The 15,547-nt window shown below is 51.5% G+C and overlaps 1 protein-coding gene across 18 annotated transcripts in view; it reads right to left on the bottom strand.

Annotated features, from left to right (window-relative positions):
* Positions 1-4,152: 4,152 nt before the first annotated feature.
* The window catches only part of DTNB (dystrobrevin beta), a 251,457-nt gene continuing 240,062 nt past the window's right edge, over positions 4,153-15,547 (bottom strand). For 4 of the 18 annotated variants that reach the window (XM_077843870.1, XM_077843872.1, XM_077843876.1 and 1 more), the window contains 5 exons: positions 13,530-13,689; positions 12,654-12,743; positions 9,784-9,837; positions 6,095-6,129; positions 4,155-4,257 (listed from right to left, as the gene is read on the bottom strand). In XM_077843870.1, coding sequence (XP_077699996.1) covers positions 6,125-6,129; positions 9,784-9,837; positions 12,654-12,743; positions 13,530-13,689 — 309 coding nt within the window. In that variant the 3' untranslated portion in view covers positions 4,155-4,257; positions 6,095-6,124. Of the gene's footprint in view, positions 4,258-6,093; positions 6,130-9,783; positions 9,838-12,578; positions 12,744-13,529; positions 13,690-13,753; positions 13,859-15,547 lie in introns of those variants that run through there. The other 14 variants (XM_077843882.1, XM_077843875.1, XM_077843883.1 and 11 more) reach the window with 9 other exon arrangements.

The raw sequence follows: 15,547 nt of genomic DNA, 5'->3' as shown, positions 1-15,547 counted from the left end.
CAGATGGGCTTCAGGGGGCAGAGCAGGCCCTCCAAGCCCACTCCCGCTCCCTAGTTATGAACTCAGACCAACCTTAACCTCTAAAGCCCCTGAAGACCTGAGGAGGGGGCCTGATGCTCAGCACACAGAGCTCCTAAGTATCTTCTCGAGTGAATGACGCTCCCACTCCAAGCTACTTGCCCTGCCCCCCACTTTTTACTTTAGTAAACTCTACGCCAATGTGAAGCTTGAACTCATGATCTGGAGGTCAAGAGTCTCGCCCTCTACCTCTGGGCCAGCCAGGTGCCCCTACTTGCCCCTTCTTCGTGCCTACCTCTAGCAGTGCTAGCCTCCCTTCACTCCAGAAATACCAAGATGGCCATCTGGGGCCTGCCTTTCAAAACACCCTCCCACCCCCCACCATCCAGCTCACCTCCTGGTGTCCCTTAGGAATTATACATTTTCAAAACGAAAGCACTTACCACCCATCCAAACTTTCACCTGACGGGAAAGCTAGTATTGTTTTCTGGAATTTGTAAACTGATTTGATGCCCACTTCTTTCATACCATGGCCCTACCTTAGCTGTGCCCCCTTGGAGTAGGAGGCAGAAGGCTGATGGCACCAGCATGCTCCACCTGCTTGCAAGCACACCTGGGCAGGAGAGACATCAAGCCCACCCCCACAGACGTGGTTTTCCAGGCACCGTTAAGTGTGCAGAGAAGGTGTCAGTACCCATGGGATCTACTCATAACTGGGAAGGTCTGCAACCCTTATCTTGGGCCCAGCAGTAATCATGTCCTCTTAGAATTTTACTCATGGGGGTCAGAGTTTCAGGTGGGCTGAAAGCAAGCAGCCCAGCTGGGGCCCAAACACTCTTTAGCGTGGAGTATGGTATTTGAATTCTGGGGAAAGCACTTTGGTGTAAAACTCCAACTGGGGGCACCGGGTGACTGTTACACACGTCTCCCCATCTCCCTCTGGAGTCAGGCAGGCCCTCAGCCTCCCCCATTGCTGAGACTCTAGACTGCAAGACCCACTCAGTCACTGGGCATCGGGGATACTGGTCTTCCATATATTCAGGGCCGGTCTTGTAATGCTGCCCCTCTTACACGTCTGGGGGGAGAGGTCTTTGTTTAGATTGCTGGAGTCAAAAGAAAAGTGTAGGATCCCTGGTCTTGACACACGTTCCCCAGGGCACCTATCCAAGAAAAATGATCGCTAAGAACCCTCCACCCTCCTTTTTCTCCCTTTAGAATAGACCACTGATTCTGGCCTTTCTCCACCTGACTGGCCATGGCTCCGGCACCCTTACTCCTGCTCATAAGTGTGTATGGCGGTCCTCACATGGCCAGCAGTGCCAATAGCACCCAGGAGCTTATGAGAACTGCTACCGAATCAGAAACTGGGGGTGGGATCTGGCTCTCCATATATTACTGAGCCTTCTGGGGGATTCTGATTCTGAATTTGAGAACCACTGGTATCGTGTCTCTCCTAAGAGCCCCGCGTAGAAGCCTCACTTGGTTCTCTGATCCACACGTGGAGAACCTGTTCAGATGCACGTGGCTTGCTGCTATGGGAGTATCTCCCCAGGGAAGGTGGCCTACCTACCTCCCACGTTCCCAGTTTGTAACAGTCATCTGGCCCCTGGCTTAGGAGAGGCCAGCGGAGGCTAGATTTGGAATCCACTGAATGGTTCTTCATCAGCCTTTTCTTCCAGAAGCTGCAGCAGGAATTCAGATGGCTCTAGGCATTGCCATAGCAACTGCACCTTTCTGAAGCTGTCACGGACTACAGGAGCAGGGAGTAAGCAATGCAAAAGAGGGGGAGTCAGCCAGTGGATAGAGCACAAGCAGCGGATGAGGGGGCTGTGAAAAGACATGGAACCTCGGCACGGCTGGGATTTCTGCACTTGAGCGTGTTAGAGCCTCCACTTCCTCCAGGACACATTTGGGACCTCTCTAGGGGTCTTCACAGCCACAAAGTACCGGCCCAGGGGGTCTATGATGCTGACTGTATCTGTCACTTCTCTTAAAAGACCATCTGCTCAGGTTAAATTAGACTCCTAGATGGTCACAGAGCAATTAAAAAGGAAGTGCCTCCCTACAGGATGACACCTGTGTTCTAGGTCAGAGTTGAGCAAAGGGACGAGCTTCAAACTTCTGATACGGATCTGCATTCTAAAGCAGATGCCAAAAAGTCAGGAGGCACCTCGGGGCCTTAGATAATGGTGGATGTTCTAGCTGTAAAGGAACGCAGCTGTCAGCAAGAATTGATATAAAACCCAACACCCATGCACGGTCATGCTGGCATTGGAGCTCATCCCCCTGGCGCTCTCGAGTCCCCCTTCTCACTCTTTATGTGCAGGTGAGAGGCTGGGAGTCCAGAGCCTCTCCTGTGGCTGAGGACGTGAAGGCTTCTCCTTGGCTAGAGGACCTGCTGAGTGGTGACTGGGGCCTTGTGGAGTTGGGCAGCCTCCCGGATGTGGAGGGGCACACCTGGGGCCCGGAGGACACTACACACCATGTGCACCTTGGCCTGAGCACTTGGCTGTTTGGAGCCACTGGTTCTTTTAATCTGACTGTTCTCTGGCTCTTTCTGTTCTGGAAGAAGCAAACCGTTCATGTGAGGAACTGGAAGGTGGAATTCCGCCCTGTGCTCAGGGGCAGGGTACAAGGTGTGGGTAGTCAGGATCGTGGGGGAAGCATATAGTCACCTCACAGAGTCATCCCTGAGACCTTGCTGCAGCCACCCCCATACCTAATCTCACCATTGGCTGGCACGGAGTGTCCCCCAGAACTTTCCATTTGGTCACTCTCATTCTTGCCCCATCTGGCCCTCTGGGCAAGGCTGGATCCCTGTTTCCTGAGTGTGTGGGAGAACCTTTCCACCAGTACTTTTATTTTACCAGAGCCCCTGCTGGCCTTCCAGGGCCTCGGCTCCCTGTTGGTCACAGTTGAGCTGAGGCGGCGCTCAGGAGCTGCTGTGGGAGGCAAGCCCTCCACAGGCAAGGCGGCTTCTCCTCAGGCTCCTGTTTCCTTTTTGCTCTCACACAGCTGGAGTGTGATCCAAGTTGCACCTGCCCCTCACACTTAGTACTCATGACATGGAGGTACTGGGCCCAGCACTCCCCCACACAAGCCTTCACCTCCTTCAGGGGTGGGAGTGATGGAGGGAAGGATGCAGAGTTAACCCCACCCGTTTCCCCCCGACTGCCCCCTCACGAGGTTTCCACGTGACTCCCATTCGTGTGTGGCTGCGGGCTGAGCCCTCTGGCTCTGCACCGGCCTCCTCAGGCAGTGGGCAGGGGTCTGCAGAGGCGTGGGGTGGGGGGATGAGAGAGCCAGCTGTGGGGCCTCTCACTTCATTCCAGTCGCTGCCCTTTATAAATATTTATAGCAGTTCTCCTACTAAAAATAACATCCTGGAGCCCAGGGAGCAGAAAAAAATAAATGAAAATCACCGGGAATTGGGATTGATTATCATGTGTGCCAGAGCAGAATGGAACCCTGAGAAGGGGAGAGGCGGCGCGAGCACAGCGCCCGGGGGTCAGTGCTCCCTCTGGCGGTCACGGGTCAGTGCTCCCTGCCTGGCTGGCCGCTGGCTCTGCTGCAAAGAATCTTCTGGCTGCTGGAGGAGGAGCCGTCCAGGGCTGCAGTGCAAGCTCTCGGCTCCCCCTTCCCGCCTCGGCTGCAGAGCCTCGGCATCAAACGGGGCGGAAGCCTAACCAGTGTGAGAGAAAGGAAGGAGGCTATTTTTAGCGCTGTGGCCAGGGTGTGAATGTCTGTAAAACTGAGCAAGGCCCGAAGTTGTCTTTGCACGATACGATACGGGGAAGAAAATCTGTCGGGTTTTAAAGGTCAAAGGTAGGAAGGGATCCTGTGCCCCCACCCTGGGGGGCACCCCATGTGCCGGCAAGAACTCCATCAGGGTCACACACACAGGAGATTCGTGCTGTTTCTTTTCTCTTTCCAACCTCCCGGTAAATTCCTGTTGCAGAGATGAGACTCGTGGCCCGAGGGGAGTGATGAAGATGCTAGTTCATGCAGGACTGTGCAAGGGGGAGGCCCACCCGGCGGCGGAGGCAGTGGCAGCGGCAGCATCTGGCGGTCCCTCCCACTTCCCACCGGCTGGGGCTCCCTGCTCCCTGCCAGGTAGTGACGTCTGGCAGCCTGCAAGCCTGGTCCAGGTGTGCAGCAGAAAGATGGACAGGAATGCGCCTCCGGGGGAGGGCCTCGCCTTCCTCGTGTCAACGCCAGCTTGCTGCATGTTCCCTGTGCCTATATAGGACAGACGCGCTGTTATTCAGGGGCGCGCTGGAGAGGGCCTCCGAGCACATGCTGCTAACATCTGCTGGGGACAAGACAATGTCCTGGGGTGGGGCTGCGGGGATGCTTCCCTTTCAACTTGGGAGATGCAAAGAACTGGTAACACTCACACCCCCTTCTAGGGAAAGAGGCAATCTCTTTTCTGGGGTACCTGGAGTTTTTGGAGTTGCTGCTGAGGTCACAGCGTCGGGGAATGTTTCAAGGAAGAGGGAAATGGGCTCACGATGCAAGGTTTGGAATGTGGTGTTTTGGGAAGAAGGGTTGTGACTGGGAAGAAGGACCCTCAACTTGGAGAAGTGCCTACAAACCCTGGGTGGGAGGGAAGGGAGCCTTAGCCTCAGGCCAGAAGACAGCAGAATGGAAGGGTCTGTGAAACTGAGCCACCTGAGGTGTCCTGCTTTTCCCCTGACCCTTTCTCGTAAGTCCTGACAGGCTCAGAGGAGAGCGCCGGGCAGCCCACTCTGAGCCTGCTTCTGGCCCCGAGCTCCCAGGCCATGGGCTTCATTTCCTCATCTGCATGAGGAAGGTGAGACGGATGGCTCCCACGTGCCTTCTCCTTACCCCTGGTTCCTGTGCGCCCTGGGGAGAGGGGCTCTGGCAGGCTTGTGAGGGGCAAGTCAGCTCCTGACTCCCTCCTTGGCTGGGGCATCCCAGCCTGCTATGGGGAAGGGCCTTGCCTGAATGTGCAGTGGGTTCGGGCAGAGCCATGCCCAGGCCCCGGAGGCGTCGAGCTTTCCAGGGGCGTGGGTGCTTCCCAGAGACAGCAGAGAGGAGAAGAGAACCCCCTCAATGGCCTGGGGCCGATGGGGGAGAGGTCATCAGGAAAGGGCTGGGAGGCTGCTCCAGGATTGGACGCCTCAGAAGGGCTTGGGAAAGTTCTTTGTACAGGATAGTGGGGCTGCTGCCCTGGCTCTTCTGCCTGGAAGGTCTGTCACTGAGGAAGATGGCCTGACTTTCACCAGCAAGAAGTTGGGGAGGAGAGGGGAGGCAAGATGGATAAAGACATCTCACCAGACCAAAGACATCTAGCCTGGAAAAAAATGCTTCTTTGGCACAGCTTTGGTTGCCCAATTATTTTCATCCCTTCTTTCTAGAGAGAGGCCCCAAAGCCGTAATATCTTGGAACTAGGGGGAAAGCAGAATTAAGGTCCTCAGATGGAAAGATGTGAAAGACCAAATTCCTACAGCAACGAGCACTGTCCTCTGGGGAATTCTGTGCTCTCCTTAGTTGTTTTAGGATGTGAGAGGGTGCGGGTTGGCAGGCCTGATGAGAAGGGGTTTGGGTGGCTTTGTGGAGCAAGGGTGATCCTGCATGCCTGAAATTCCATCTGTGGTCAGGCACAGTGGCAGGCCACAGGTCTGGGTGTCGGAACCCAAGGGCAGTGGTTTGGACCCCTGGAGAGAGATGACAGTGGCATGGGCCACCAGGAGCAAGGTGGCAAAGGTGGCCAGACGGCCTCGGCCGCCTGCTCCCAGAGTGTGTTTCAGCTAGCAGCTCCTGGTCTGCCAGCTGCATCCAGACACAGGTCCCGCCCGAGGCCCAGGCCATGCCCCACGTAGAGCAGGATAGTTCCGAGCTCAGGAGAGGGGCTGAGACGGTATGATGGCAGGGCTGGGGCAAAGGGAAAAGGTAGAGCTGGGCTCTTTACAGGAGACCCTTCACTTGAATCTCCATCCCTCAGGATGGCTCTGGCTTGGACAGTGTGACCAGGGCAAGGGAGGAGGAGAAGGAAGACCTTAGCTGCAAAGGGAAGGGGGTCGTGGGGAGGGCGGAGAACATGGTACTCACCCGCGCTTCCTCTCTGTCCCGGCTCCTCTGCTAACCTGTACAGCACGGACACAAACAACACACAGACGTCACACCCAGGGTCTCCTCACCATTCTGTGTCTTCTCCCAGGGGACTGACTCCCCAGCCCACAGACCCTCATCTGTGCCAGGCTTCTGGACTTGCCTCTCCTCTCTCCCCTCCCCGTATGCTGACTTTTCCTAACCAGTTATGAAACAGGCTGGGAGAGTCATGCTACCTACAACCAGCAACTGCCACAAACCTAAAACAGCCAGACAAGGGCAGCCCGGGTGGTTCAGCAGTTGAGTGCCCGCCTTGGGCCCAGGGTGTGATCCTGGAGTCCCCAGATCGAGTCCCACATCGGGCTCCCTACATGGAACCTCCTTCTCTCTCTGCCTGTGTCCCTGCCTCTCTCTGTGTGTGTCTCTCATGAATAAATTAAAACAAAACAAAACAAACAAACAAAAACAGCCAGACAAGCATTCTTGGGAGGAGAATAATAGTACTAACGTGGAAATCTAGGGAGCGGTTACATCAGGGGGCATGGCCCATCCCCTGATTCTGAAAGTGACCAAGGTGAGAAGGAATTAAATGTTGATACAGGCAGTATTTCCTGCCCGCAGGCACATCTGATCGGGAATGCTAAATCACTGCTGCTTGCCCTGGGTCTCGAACACTGCCTGCACCCTCAAAACCCTGAGAATTCACAGAGGGCCACTGTCGTCAGTGTACCAGACCTGCACGAGCCTTCTCAGGGCATGCAAGCTGCATTTACAGCTCCCAACACGTGGGTGGCAGGTTCTGGAGAGGCAATTCTAAAGGACAAGGAGCATAAAATGAGGCTCTGGACGGGCTGAGATGAATTTCGGGCTCTGAAGTAATATGTTAGTCGATTTCATCTATGCGGTCTTGGTTACAAGCCTCACCACTCCAGGGGAGCAGTGAGGGGATGTGAAGTCCGAGGGCACCCCAGTGGAGCAGAAGCGTTCCCTAGGATGCAGCCAGCCAGAGATCCAGGGGCAGGCAGAGAGAGGGCTGCGGTAGGGGCGAACGTGGTGGGGAAGTCCAGCTCGGTCATGAATTCCTCGGAAGGGTCCATTTGGCTCTCATGGCTTTTGCACCGAGCAGACTATGTCTGCCTGACAGGGTGCTGACCAAGTTGTGTTTAGGTTAGGTCCGCATGGTTTCAATCCCAAAGAAGCAAAGCTCCTCTTTCTCTATGGTTGACAGTTACTGTTCTCTGATGCCTTGGTGACACCAGTTACTGCCATGTTGGTCTACAGTAAAAATTCAGGCCCAGACCACGGCAGAAATCAGAAGGTCCATCCATAAAAACACTCGCCTTATACCCCAACCCACATACTGACTCCAGTGCCGCTACAAAAACATATCCTGGGACCCCTATAATGCTGAGAGTCAAACATTTGTTTAAAACCACACTCACGTCTCACCTCGACTCTTAACACTCTTTCCCTCAGGATGGCACCTAAGGCCGCAGAAACAGAAACTCAGGTGCCTTCCCAGGGTCTCACAGGGACAGACAGAAAGGCTGCTGTGTGCACTGGAGGAGACATGGGGAGACCTCAAGAGCAAGAGGGCCAGAAAGGAGAGATGCTGGCAGGGAAGATGGGTGCAGACACAGGCCCCCGAGGCCAGGAGGCGGCAGGCAAGGGAAGCCATGCCCGTCCACATGGGAGACACAGCCTGCAGCCAGCCCGGAACCGGGACCAGGGCTGCAGTCCACAGTCAGGGCAAGGCCCCAGGGGTCGGGGCCACCCTCCGTGGGCCGCAAGGAATGCAGGGAGGCTGAGGAGAAGCCATGGGAACAGCTATGGGGAAGGGACGGTCAATGGGAAGAGAGGCCAAAGCAGCAGCTGTTACGTCTTTAGCCAAGAACATTCCACATGAACGCCGGGATCCGGTTGGGTTGTGTGTGTGCGCGTGTGTCTGCAGCACGTGTTTATGGAGTGTAACCTTGTCTCTGTGCCTCTCCTCCCCTCTTCACCCCTTGCATGACAAGCCTCCTGCCTTCTTCCTCGTCCGCTCTCAGCACAGCAAGTTGGTCTCCTCTGCCATTCCCTGTAGCACTGCTAGAGGTCTCCGACGTAGCTGACCCCTACTTCTGACATTCTGGTGACCGTGCCACATACGTCACTCCTCAATTCCTCACAGTTACCGTCCACTGCCTCGCAGGCCTCGCTCTGACTCACTAGACAACTGTGGCACCTGGACTACGTTTCTCTCTCCTCCCTGTATCCTCCTCGGCCGCCCCCGAGTCCTGGTGGTGACTCCGAACACCTGCCTGTCTCCCCCATGCTAGCCCCGTGGGCAGGCGGCGCTGCAGAGGCTCGGCCCCAGGCGCTCCTCCTTTCCCATCGCACCTTCCTTGCCTGCAGCTCCCACGCAGCTTCTTCCCACCCTTCCTTTTCCCACTTTTCCTAGTCTTTTCCCACTTTCCCTTTTCCCACTTTTCTCGCTTTGCCTAGTCTACCAGCCACTCAGATGACAGCACGGGGGCCGAGTCAGCCGCCCGGCCTGCATCCCGGCTCTGCCAGCTACTACAACCTGTGCAGGCGATGTCACCGCTCTGAGCCCTGTCTCAAATCCTTCCTCGTGGGCTGTGAAATCACACGGAAAGGGTGTGCTCAGTGCAGAGCATGCAGCAGAGGTGGAGAGAGTGGGCATGTCTTCTATAGCCCAGCCTCCTTGGGGCCACTCCCACTCCCAACCTGATGAAGCACTCTCCAGCACATCACGTGGCTTATTTCCCTGTATTTGTTCATTTGCTGATATCCCACTATGTGCCAGGCACTGTTGTGGGCGCTGGGGATACCTCCTGAACAAAAGAGACCAAAACCTCTACCTTGTGGAGCTTATGGTTGGAGGAATCCAGAAAATACACATATTAATATATGATAGAAATAACGGCTAACTCTCAAATGTTATGTGTTCAGCATAACACAGACACATGAAGATTAAGAGTGCGAGGCACGGAGTCAGAAAGACCCAGTTCAAAGAGCCTATTTTCTCATTGGTAAAATAGGGGCATCATTATATATCTCTCAGGGTTGGTAAGTATTAATTAGATAATATACGGACATCATTTAGCACAGCTCTTTGTGCATAACAAGTTATTAAGCAGGTTTTATATCCAATAAAACTAGGAAGGCATTACTCTCCTTTGCTGATACCTTTCTTTATTGCTTTTAATTCTTCCATTGAGGTCACAAAACCATTTGGCTATTCTGCCCACAATAATCTCTTCCTTTGCAGAAACCCTTCTTGTATTTATAATCACACACTCGAAGTTTGATGATTAACTTTTCCTGCCACTTCATTTTATCTCCTATTTATTTTGCATATCTCTGTCTTGCCTCCATAACTATATTATAAACTCCTGGAGGCAAAGGGTCATGTTGTGTGCTTTCCTGGTATCTACTTTCTATATCTGAACCATCTCTCATAGAATTGGGAAATGAGGCAGCTTCTGTTGATCACCTGACACCACCACCTCCTTGATGGCCAGTTGGGGAAAGCAGACAGAAGGCGCTGTGGGGATCTGAAAGCTCTGGGGAAAGGGCAGCAGGAAGAAAAGCAGAGCTGAAAGTGGGGGGGGGGGGGGTTGGTTTCCCTCAGGGGCTAAGTAGCTCTGCCTCCCACTCAAACTAGGGGTCCTGTGAGCTGCCTTTACCTCTGTCTTTCCCATTCTGCTTCTTCTCTTCTTCTTCCTCTGCACCTTCCTCTGCTGTGAAAACAAGTCCAAAGTGGCCCGTGACCCTTCAGCACAGCACAAGCACGGGAGGAAGGTGAAGGGAGTGACTTAGCAGGCTTGGGATGAAAACCTAGCTAAAGGCTTACGGTCACAGGCCTCCAAGGGCGCTGACACTCACCTCATCAGCACCGTGCACGGTGCACACCCTAGCACTTACCCATGAGCTCTGAGCCCCTAGGGGTGGCACAGGCTGAGGTCACCCAGCCTGCTGAGGGCTCTGTGGCCCACTTCCCTGGTGACTGGGGTGGGGGTGGCTCCCCCATCTCTATGCCTGCTTTCCTTAAGGTGACCACATCTACTAGAGATACACCTAATATCTTGCAGTCAGGTTCAAGAAAGCAACCATCCAAATACGTGGTGAGGAATACCTACATTAACTTCTGTTAAGAGAAAAAAAAAAAAAAAACTTCTGTTAAGAGAAAACAACCAAAAACTGGAAGTTTTAGCTGACAACAAACTTAAAAGGACTGAATGGCAAAGTGGCTGTGTGTGGAAAAAGTGAATGCCCTCTCAGGTTGCTTTCCCAGGGGCCTCACTCAGGGAGGTCACAGTTCATTGTGCTGTGCAGGGAGCAGATACCCCGTGATAGGGAGAAGTGCTCTCAGCTCCGGGAACTCACTGTGAATTGGGGCCTTGAAACTCTTGGCCACATCCTAGTGCAAGCAACCAAATGGTGAAGTGAAAACCACGTCACATTAAGAATGTAAGAATGGCTGAAGGAATAGTGGACAGTCACCTTCAAGAGGAGAAGGCATAGGGACAGCCATGTTACCAGCCACCAAATACTTAATGAGCTAAATTAAAGGCATAGGAGGGCTAGATTTACTTTGGGTAGCTTCAGAGGGTGGGATGAGGATGAATTGCTTACAGAAAGGCAAATTTTGGCTTCATGATAAGAACCTCCCCATGATGAGAACTGGTCATGAATGCGCTCACTGGCAATATCCAAACAGAGGACTTTTATATTGGGCAGCAAGCTGGATTAAATGACTTCTAGGATCTTTTCCAACCTAAGATTCTGTTATTTGTGAAAATGTTTTTTAAAAGATGAGGAGGACAAGCTATGGCTATAAATAGTATGTTTACATGGTATGGAAAATATTTAAAGACAATCTGAGTATCTCACCTCATCCTAACAGAACCTCCAGCAGTGATAGTAAACATGTGAGGGTGCCAGGCAAGCCTCTCCTGTTCACTGAGAAGCTGGCAGCCTCACATGTAAAGGGAGTCTATTCCTGCATTCTGTAAAGATGTGGTGTCACCTGCAGACTTAGTCCACATCTACCTGTGGACTTCAGGGCTTGAGAGAGCAGAGCATCAGAGGTGGCTCTCTGGGTGCTGTGTGTTTAATGGTGTCCAGTTACCTCTCCTCCTAGTGTGATGAGCTCATGAGACATTGATCTTGCCCAAACTCTAGTCGTGAGGCACTAGGTGGATTAATTTCCATGACCTGAAATTCCTTCTAAAAGTAGGATTTCTGGCATCTTTGGGAAACTATATTAGGGAAGGGACTTTCTAATCACCTGTGAAGTCATCTCAAAGGCAGTCACCTCTTCTATTTCTGTGTGTTTATGGAGAGGGTGGTGCTTCTGACAAGGGTTGAGAAATGGTACCAGAACAGAGACAGCGTCACCTTCATACTCCCCGCACGGGAGAACCAGCATCTTAACTGCCTTGGAAAAACTAACCTAGGCCATGCACTTATTCTAAGTGGACATCGGCAGATATGAGAGGGAAGCCATGGGCCAGCCCCATGACAACACTAAAGGTATATGTTTTGTCCTTTGAAGGTCTGAGGACATACACCTCTCTGCCCTAAGAGCATGGACTGATGGTTTCAGTGGATGTGTTTGAACAGCCCATGGAAAAACCTGCTTTATCTTTTTATTTAATAACCTTGTTTATCTACTTTGAGGTATTTAAAAGACTATATTAGCTGAAAAGAAACAAAAGAGAGCCATATGTAGCACTTAGGAAGGGAACCCATTTGTCTAATTGGGAACATGGGAATCTGACCACTGTAAACAGGTTAGTAAACATCTGGCAGTTACAAAACTAAGAGAGTCATGGGGATTTTTGACGGGGAAAATATGACGATATGGGAATGGCCTTTTATTTCTTCTCTCTTTCCTGGGTTTTATGTAAGGGGAGAAACAAGGTAAGCATCTCCAGAAAGTCACCAAAAGAGCTAAGTGTGGGAGAGATTGAGGAAGGAGCCACACGTGTGATGGAACAGAGCGGGGTGAAGAGCAACAGGCTCCGGCCGCGAACTTCATGTGAAATCAGAGCCTAGTCATGGACAAAAGGAGACAATAGAGTTTCCAAACTAAATCAAAGAGGAGAAAGCAGAAAGGCAGCTGGGAGAAAGTCCGGAAGCTTTTGTGGCTGATTCAGTTCCGGTCATCCAGGAAAGCTTCAGAACGAGGTGGTCGAGCATCCCTAGGAAAGAGCGGCTGCAGATGCAGCACTGCTGGAAGACAAGTTAGGTGAGGAAGGGGCTACGTGTATGTGCACAGAGATCTGAATTTCTTTAAACTCTTGACAGTGTTTGTTCTACAAGGAATAATCCTTAAGAGAAACATAATGTGTAACTGTGTGCGTGTGGCCCAGTGCGGGACAGAGGCTCTCTGGGTGAGGATGTCCAGCGCGTTCCTAGAAGGCTAAGAGACTGAGAGGTGAGCTGAGGCAGTGCGTGCTGCATGAGGATGTTTTACCAAGTGCTGAGGAAGTGAGGAGGCCATGGGGCTGGAAGGGGAGGCATGAGGCCGTGCGGGAGCTCTGGGCTTCACCTGAATGGAGCTCCTTCACCAGGGATGACATGGTGTTGGTGATGGAGTCAGCAGCCACCAGCAGGTCATTGCGGAGGTTTCTCCTCGTACCTGAGGACAGTCAGAGCAGATGGCAATGCCAGGTGGGTGGATGTGGAGAAGAGAGCCGAGCGCCCGCCTCAGTCTGCCAGGCCCCGGACCTGGTGCAGGACACCTAGGGGAGAGGCAGCCACAGCACCTCTACCCACTCCTGGGCACGTGAGAGGCACGAGGCACCCAAACCCTCGTTCTCCTCCCTCTTCTTCTCTACCTGAAGATTCTTAGCCACAATCAAGAGAGTTGGATTCCAAAATGAACACGGCCCACAGTTGGCCTGAGGCAGGCCTTTATTCTCCAGCAGCTCCACCATCCTGTTCTTGGTCTCTCCCTCAGCTGCGAAGTCATCCCCCAATTACATAACACAGCTGGTTGTGACAATCCTGTGCTCAACGTGTGTCCAGCAAAGTCCTACTTAGGGTTCTTAGAGTACTTCCTCCTCTAATTTGCTCTAAAGACTTCCCAGGCAAAGCACAACTGTAGGAATTGCTCCATCCACTTCCTCTCTGGAGGAGGCAAAGCCCAAAGGATGAGGCACTTCCCTTAACCTGGGAAAAAGAGCACAGAAGTCCTGGAGGCCTGCTCTTCACACACACATACAGCCTGTAGACCTCCCATTGGGAGATCAGCCCATCTAATGAGAAGGGACCAGCACCTGACTTATTTATACCATATATGAAAATCAGGATCACTTGAAGTTATGCACACAAAAGAAAAGAAACTGGAAAAATCTCAGTCGGAATCGTGTTTATGTTTCCAAACCCCTCTAGCTCTCCATTATATCCTGTTCCCAAATCTCACCTTGTGCAAAGGCCTCCTGCATGTCTCCCCCGACTCCACTCAGGGGGTCCTGTGGACAGTGGGTGGGGGTGGAGCCAGCTGACGTTGAGCGGACGGGCATGGGCATTGGGCGGCCACCTCCATGTGTGGGCGATGTATGTGGTGACCCTGTGGCCTGAGCCTGGGAGAATCAAAGACATAAAACATGTTATCTCAGGTATCTTACCTCTTTGAGGGAGGGGAAAGTGCTTTTTCGCAGTCTATCTAAGCCAGCCGACACAGCTGCGGTTCAGTTGGGCAGCGCACTGCAGGATCACATTTGAAAGGAAGGAGTCGGGCTGCCTCCAGGACTGCAGAGAGGAAGAAAAGGAAAAAAAAAAAGAAAAGAAAGGAAGAGGGGGCAGGGAGGAGAGAGAAAGCCATGAGACTGGACTAAGACTGGGAGGGAAAGTAGAGGCTAGCATGGAGGGAGTGGGCTTGCAGGTAGACAGATTGACAGAGTAGCTGGGTCCAGGTTCAGAGCCAGGTTGGGGCCACACAGTTAGGAAATGATATACAAACATCCTTAATTTTTGTTTGCAAGCACACTTATGTACATTATCTCATTTGACCCTCACAACAACTTGTGAATAGAAAGGGCATACATTTTTGTACCCATATTATGGAAGAAAAACACGATGAAAAGAGGAAGAGCTTTGTGCCAGGCAACATAGCTCATGGAAGTGTGAAAATAACCATCTACTCCAAGGGCAATGACGTATATACTCTGTACCTCTGCAACTCCCAGGCTACATAAACCACGTGCCTGAGTGTGTGTCAGAACTCAGCCGCAGGCTGCTTCCCAGGGGCCAGGTCACTGTACTTGTCAAACATACAGTGAGATCTTTTTGGGGCATTCCATGAGGACCAGGTAAGAATGGACACATGTTTAGTGGAAACTGAACTTTACTTGCGAAGGCTCTGGTATAGTTTTGGAGAAAGCAATGGGATAACATTTAAAAATTCAACTTAAAGGGAGCTGCCTGAGATTTGGGCCCTGCTACTGTTCAGAGCAAGGGAAACTGATTGTGGTATATAGTGGGTTTTTTATGGAAGCAAAACTGGGAAAATATAAGCCAAAGTATGCAAATGAGTTCAGATGAAGAGATTTCTCTCTTGGGGATCTAGCTCAGAAACTCCCCACACAACAGAATCTGCTCCAAACATGCTGACGGCCTATATGAACAAAGCCTTACCTCAATGCTTCAGCCAGTATAGGCACTGCACTAGACAGAAATGGTTTGTTCTCCGTGACTCTTAATTCTGATTTGTGCAAGCGCATGTATGTGTATTTTGAGAAATTTAAAATATACGGAGAGCTAAAAAGTATAACATGATAAAGCATCCACACTGATAACTGTCCATATTTTGTCAAATTCACTTCAACCTAAGAACATTGCAGATAAGTCTGAAGACCCCTTTGACCACCATTCCTGTCTAGGCCCAGTCCCTCCTCTCACCCCTTCAGAGTCAATGATTATAAAAATCTTGGGGTGAATTTTTTTACTTATGTGTACATATATAACTATGAATAATGTATGATATTCATGCTTTTAAATTTTGCATGGATGGTATCAGACCACCCATATCATTTTGCAATTTGCTTTCATCACTTAGCATTATTTCTAAGATCTTCCCATGATACAAATGATAGAAACCTAGGTCCTTATTTCACATTATATGCCAAAATTAACCCAAAAGGGATCATACTAAACATAAGAACTAACCCATACAGGGACACCTGGGTGATTCAGCAGTTGTGTGTCTGCATTCGGCTCAGTGCGTGATCCCAGAGTCCCTAGATCAAGTCCCACATCGGGCTTCCTGCATGGAGCCTGCTTCTCCCTCTGTCTGTGTCTCTGCCTCTCTTTCTCTGTCGTCTCTCATGAATAAATACATAAAATCTAAAAAGAAAAAAAAGAACTAACCCATACAACTTTTAGAAGACAAGATTAGGCAATAGTTTATTTTATTTTTTAAAAGATATTATTTATTTATTC

The sequence above is a fragment of the Canis aureus genome, chromosome 12 (genome assembly GCF_053574225.1).
Source record: "Canis aureus isolate CA01 chromosome 12, VMU_Caureus_v.1.0, whole genome shotgun sequence".
In the NCBI taxonomy this organism is placed as follows: domain Eukaryota; kingdom Metazoa; phylum Chordata; class Mammalia; order Carnivora; family Canidae; genus Canis; species Canis aureus.
This window is presented reverse-complemented; position numbering and strand designations above follow the sequence as displayed.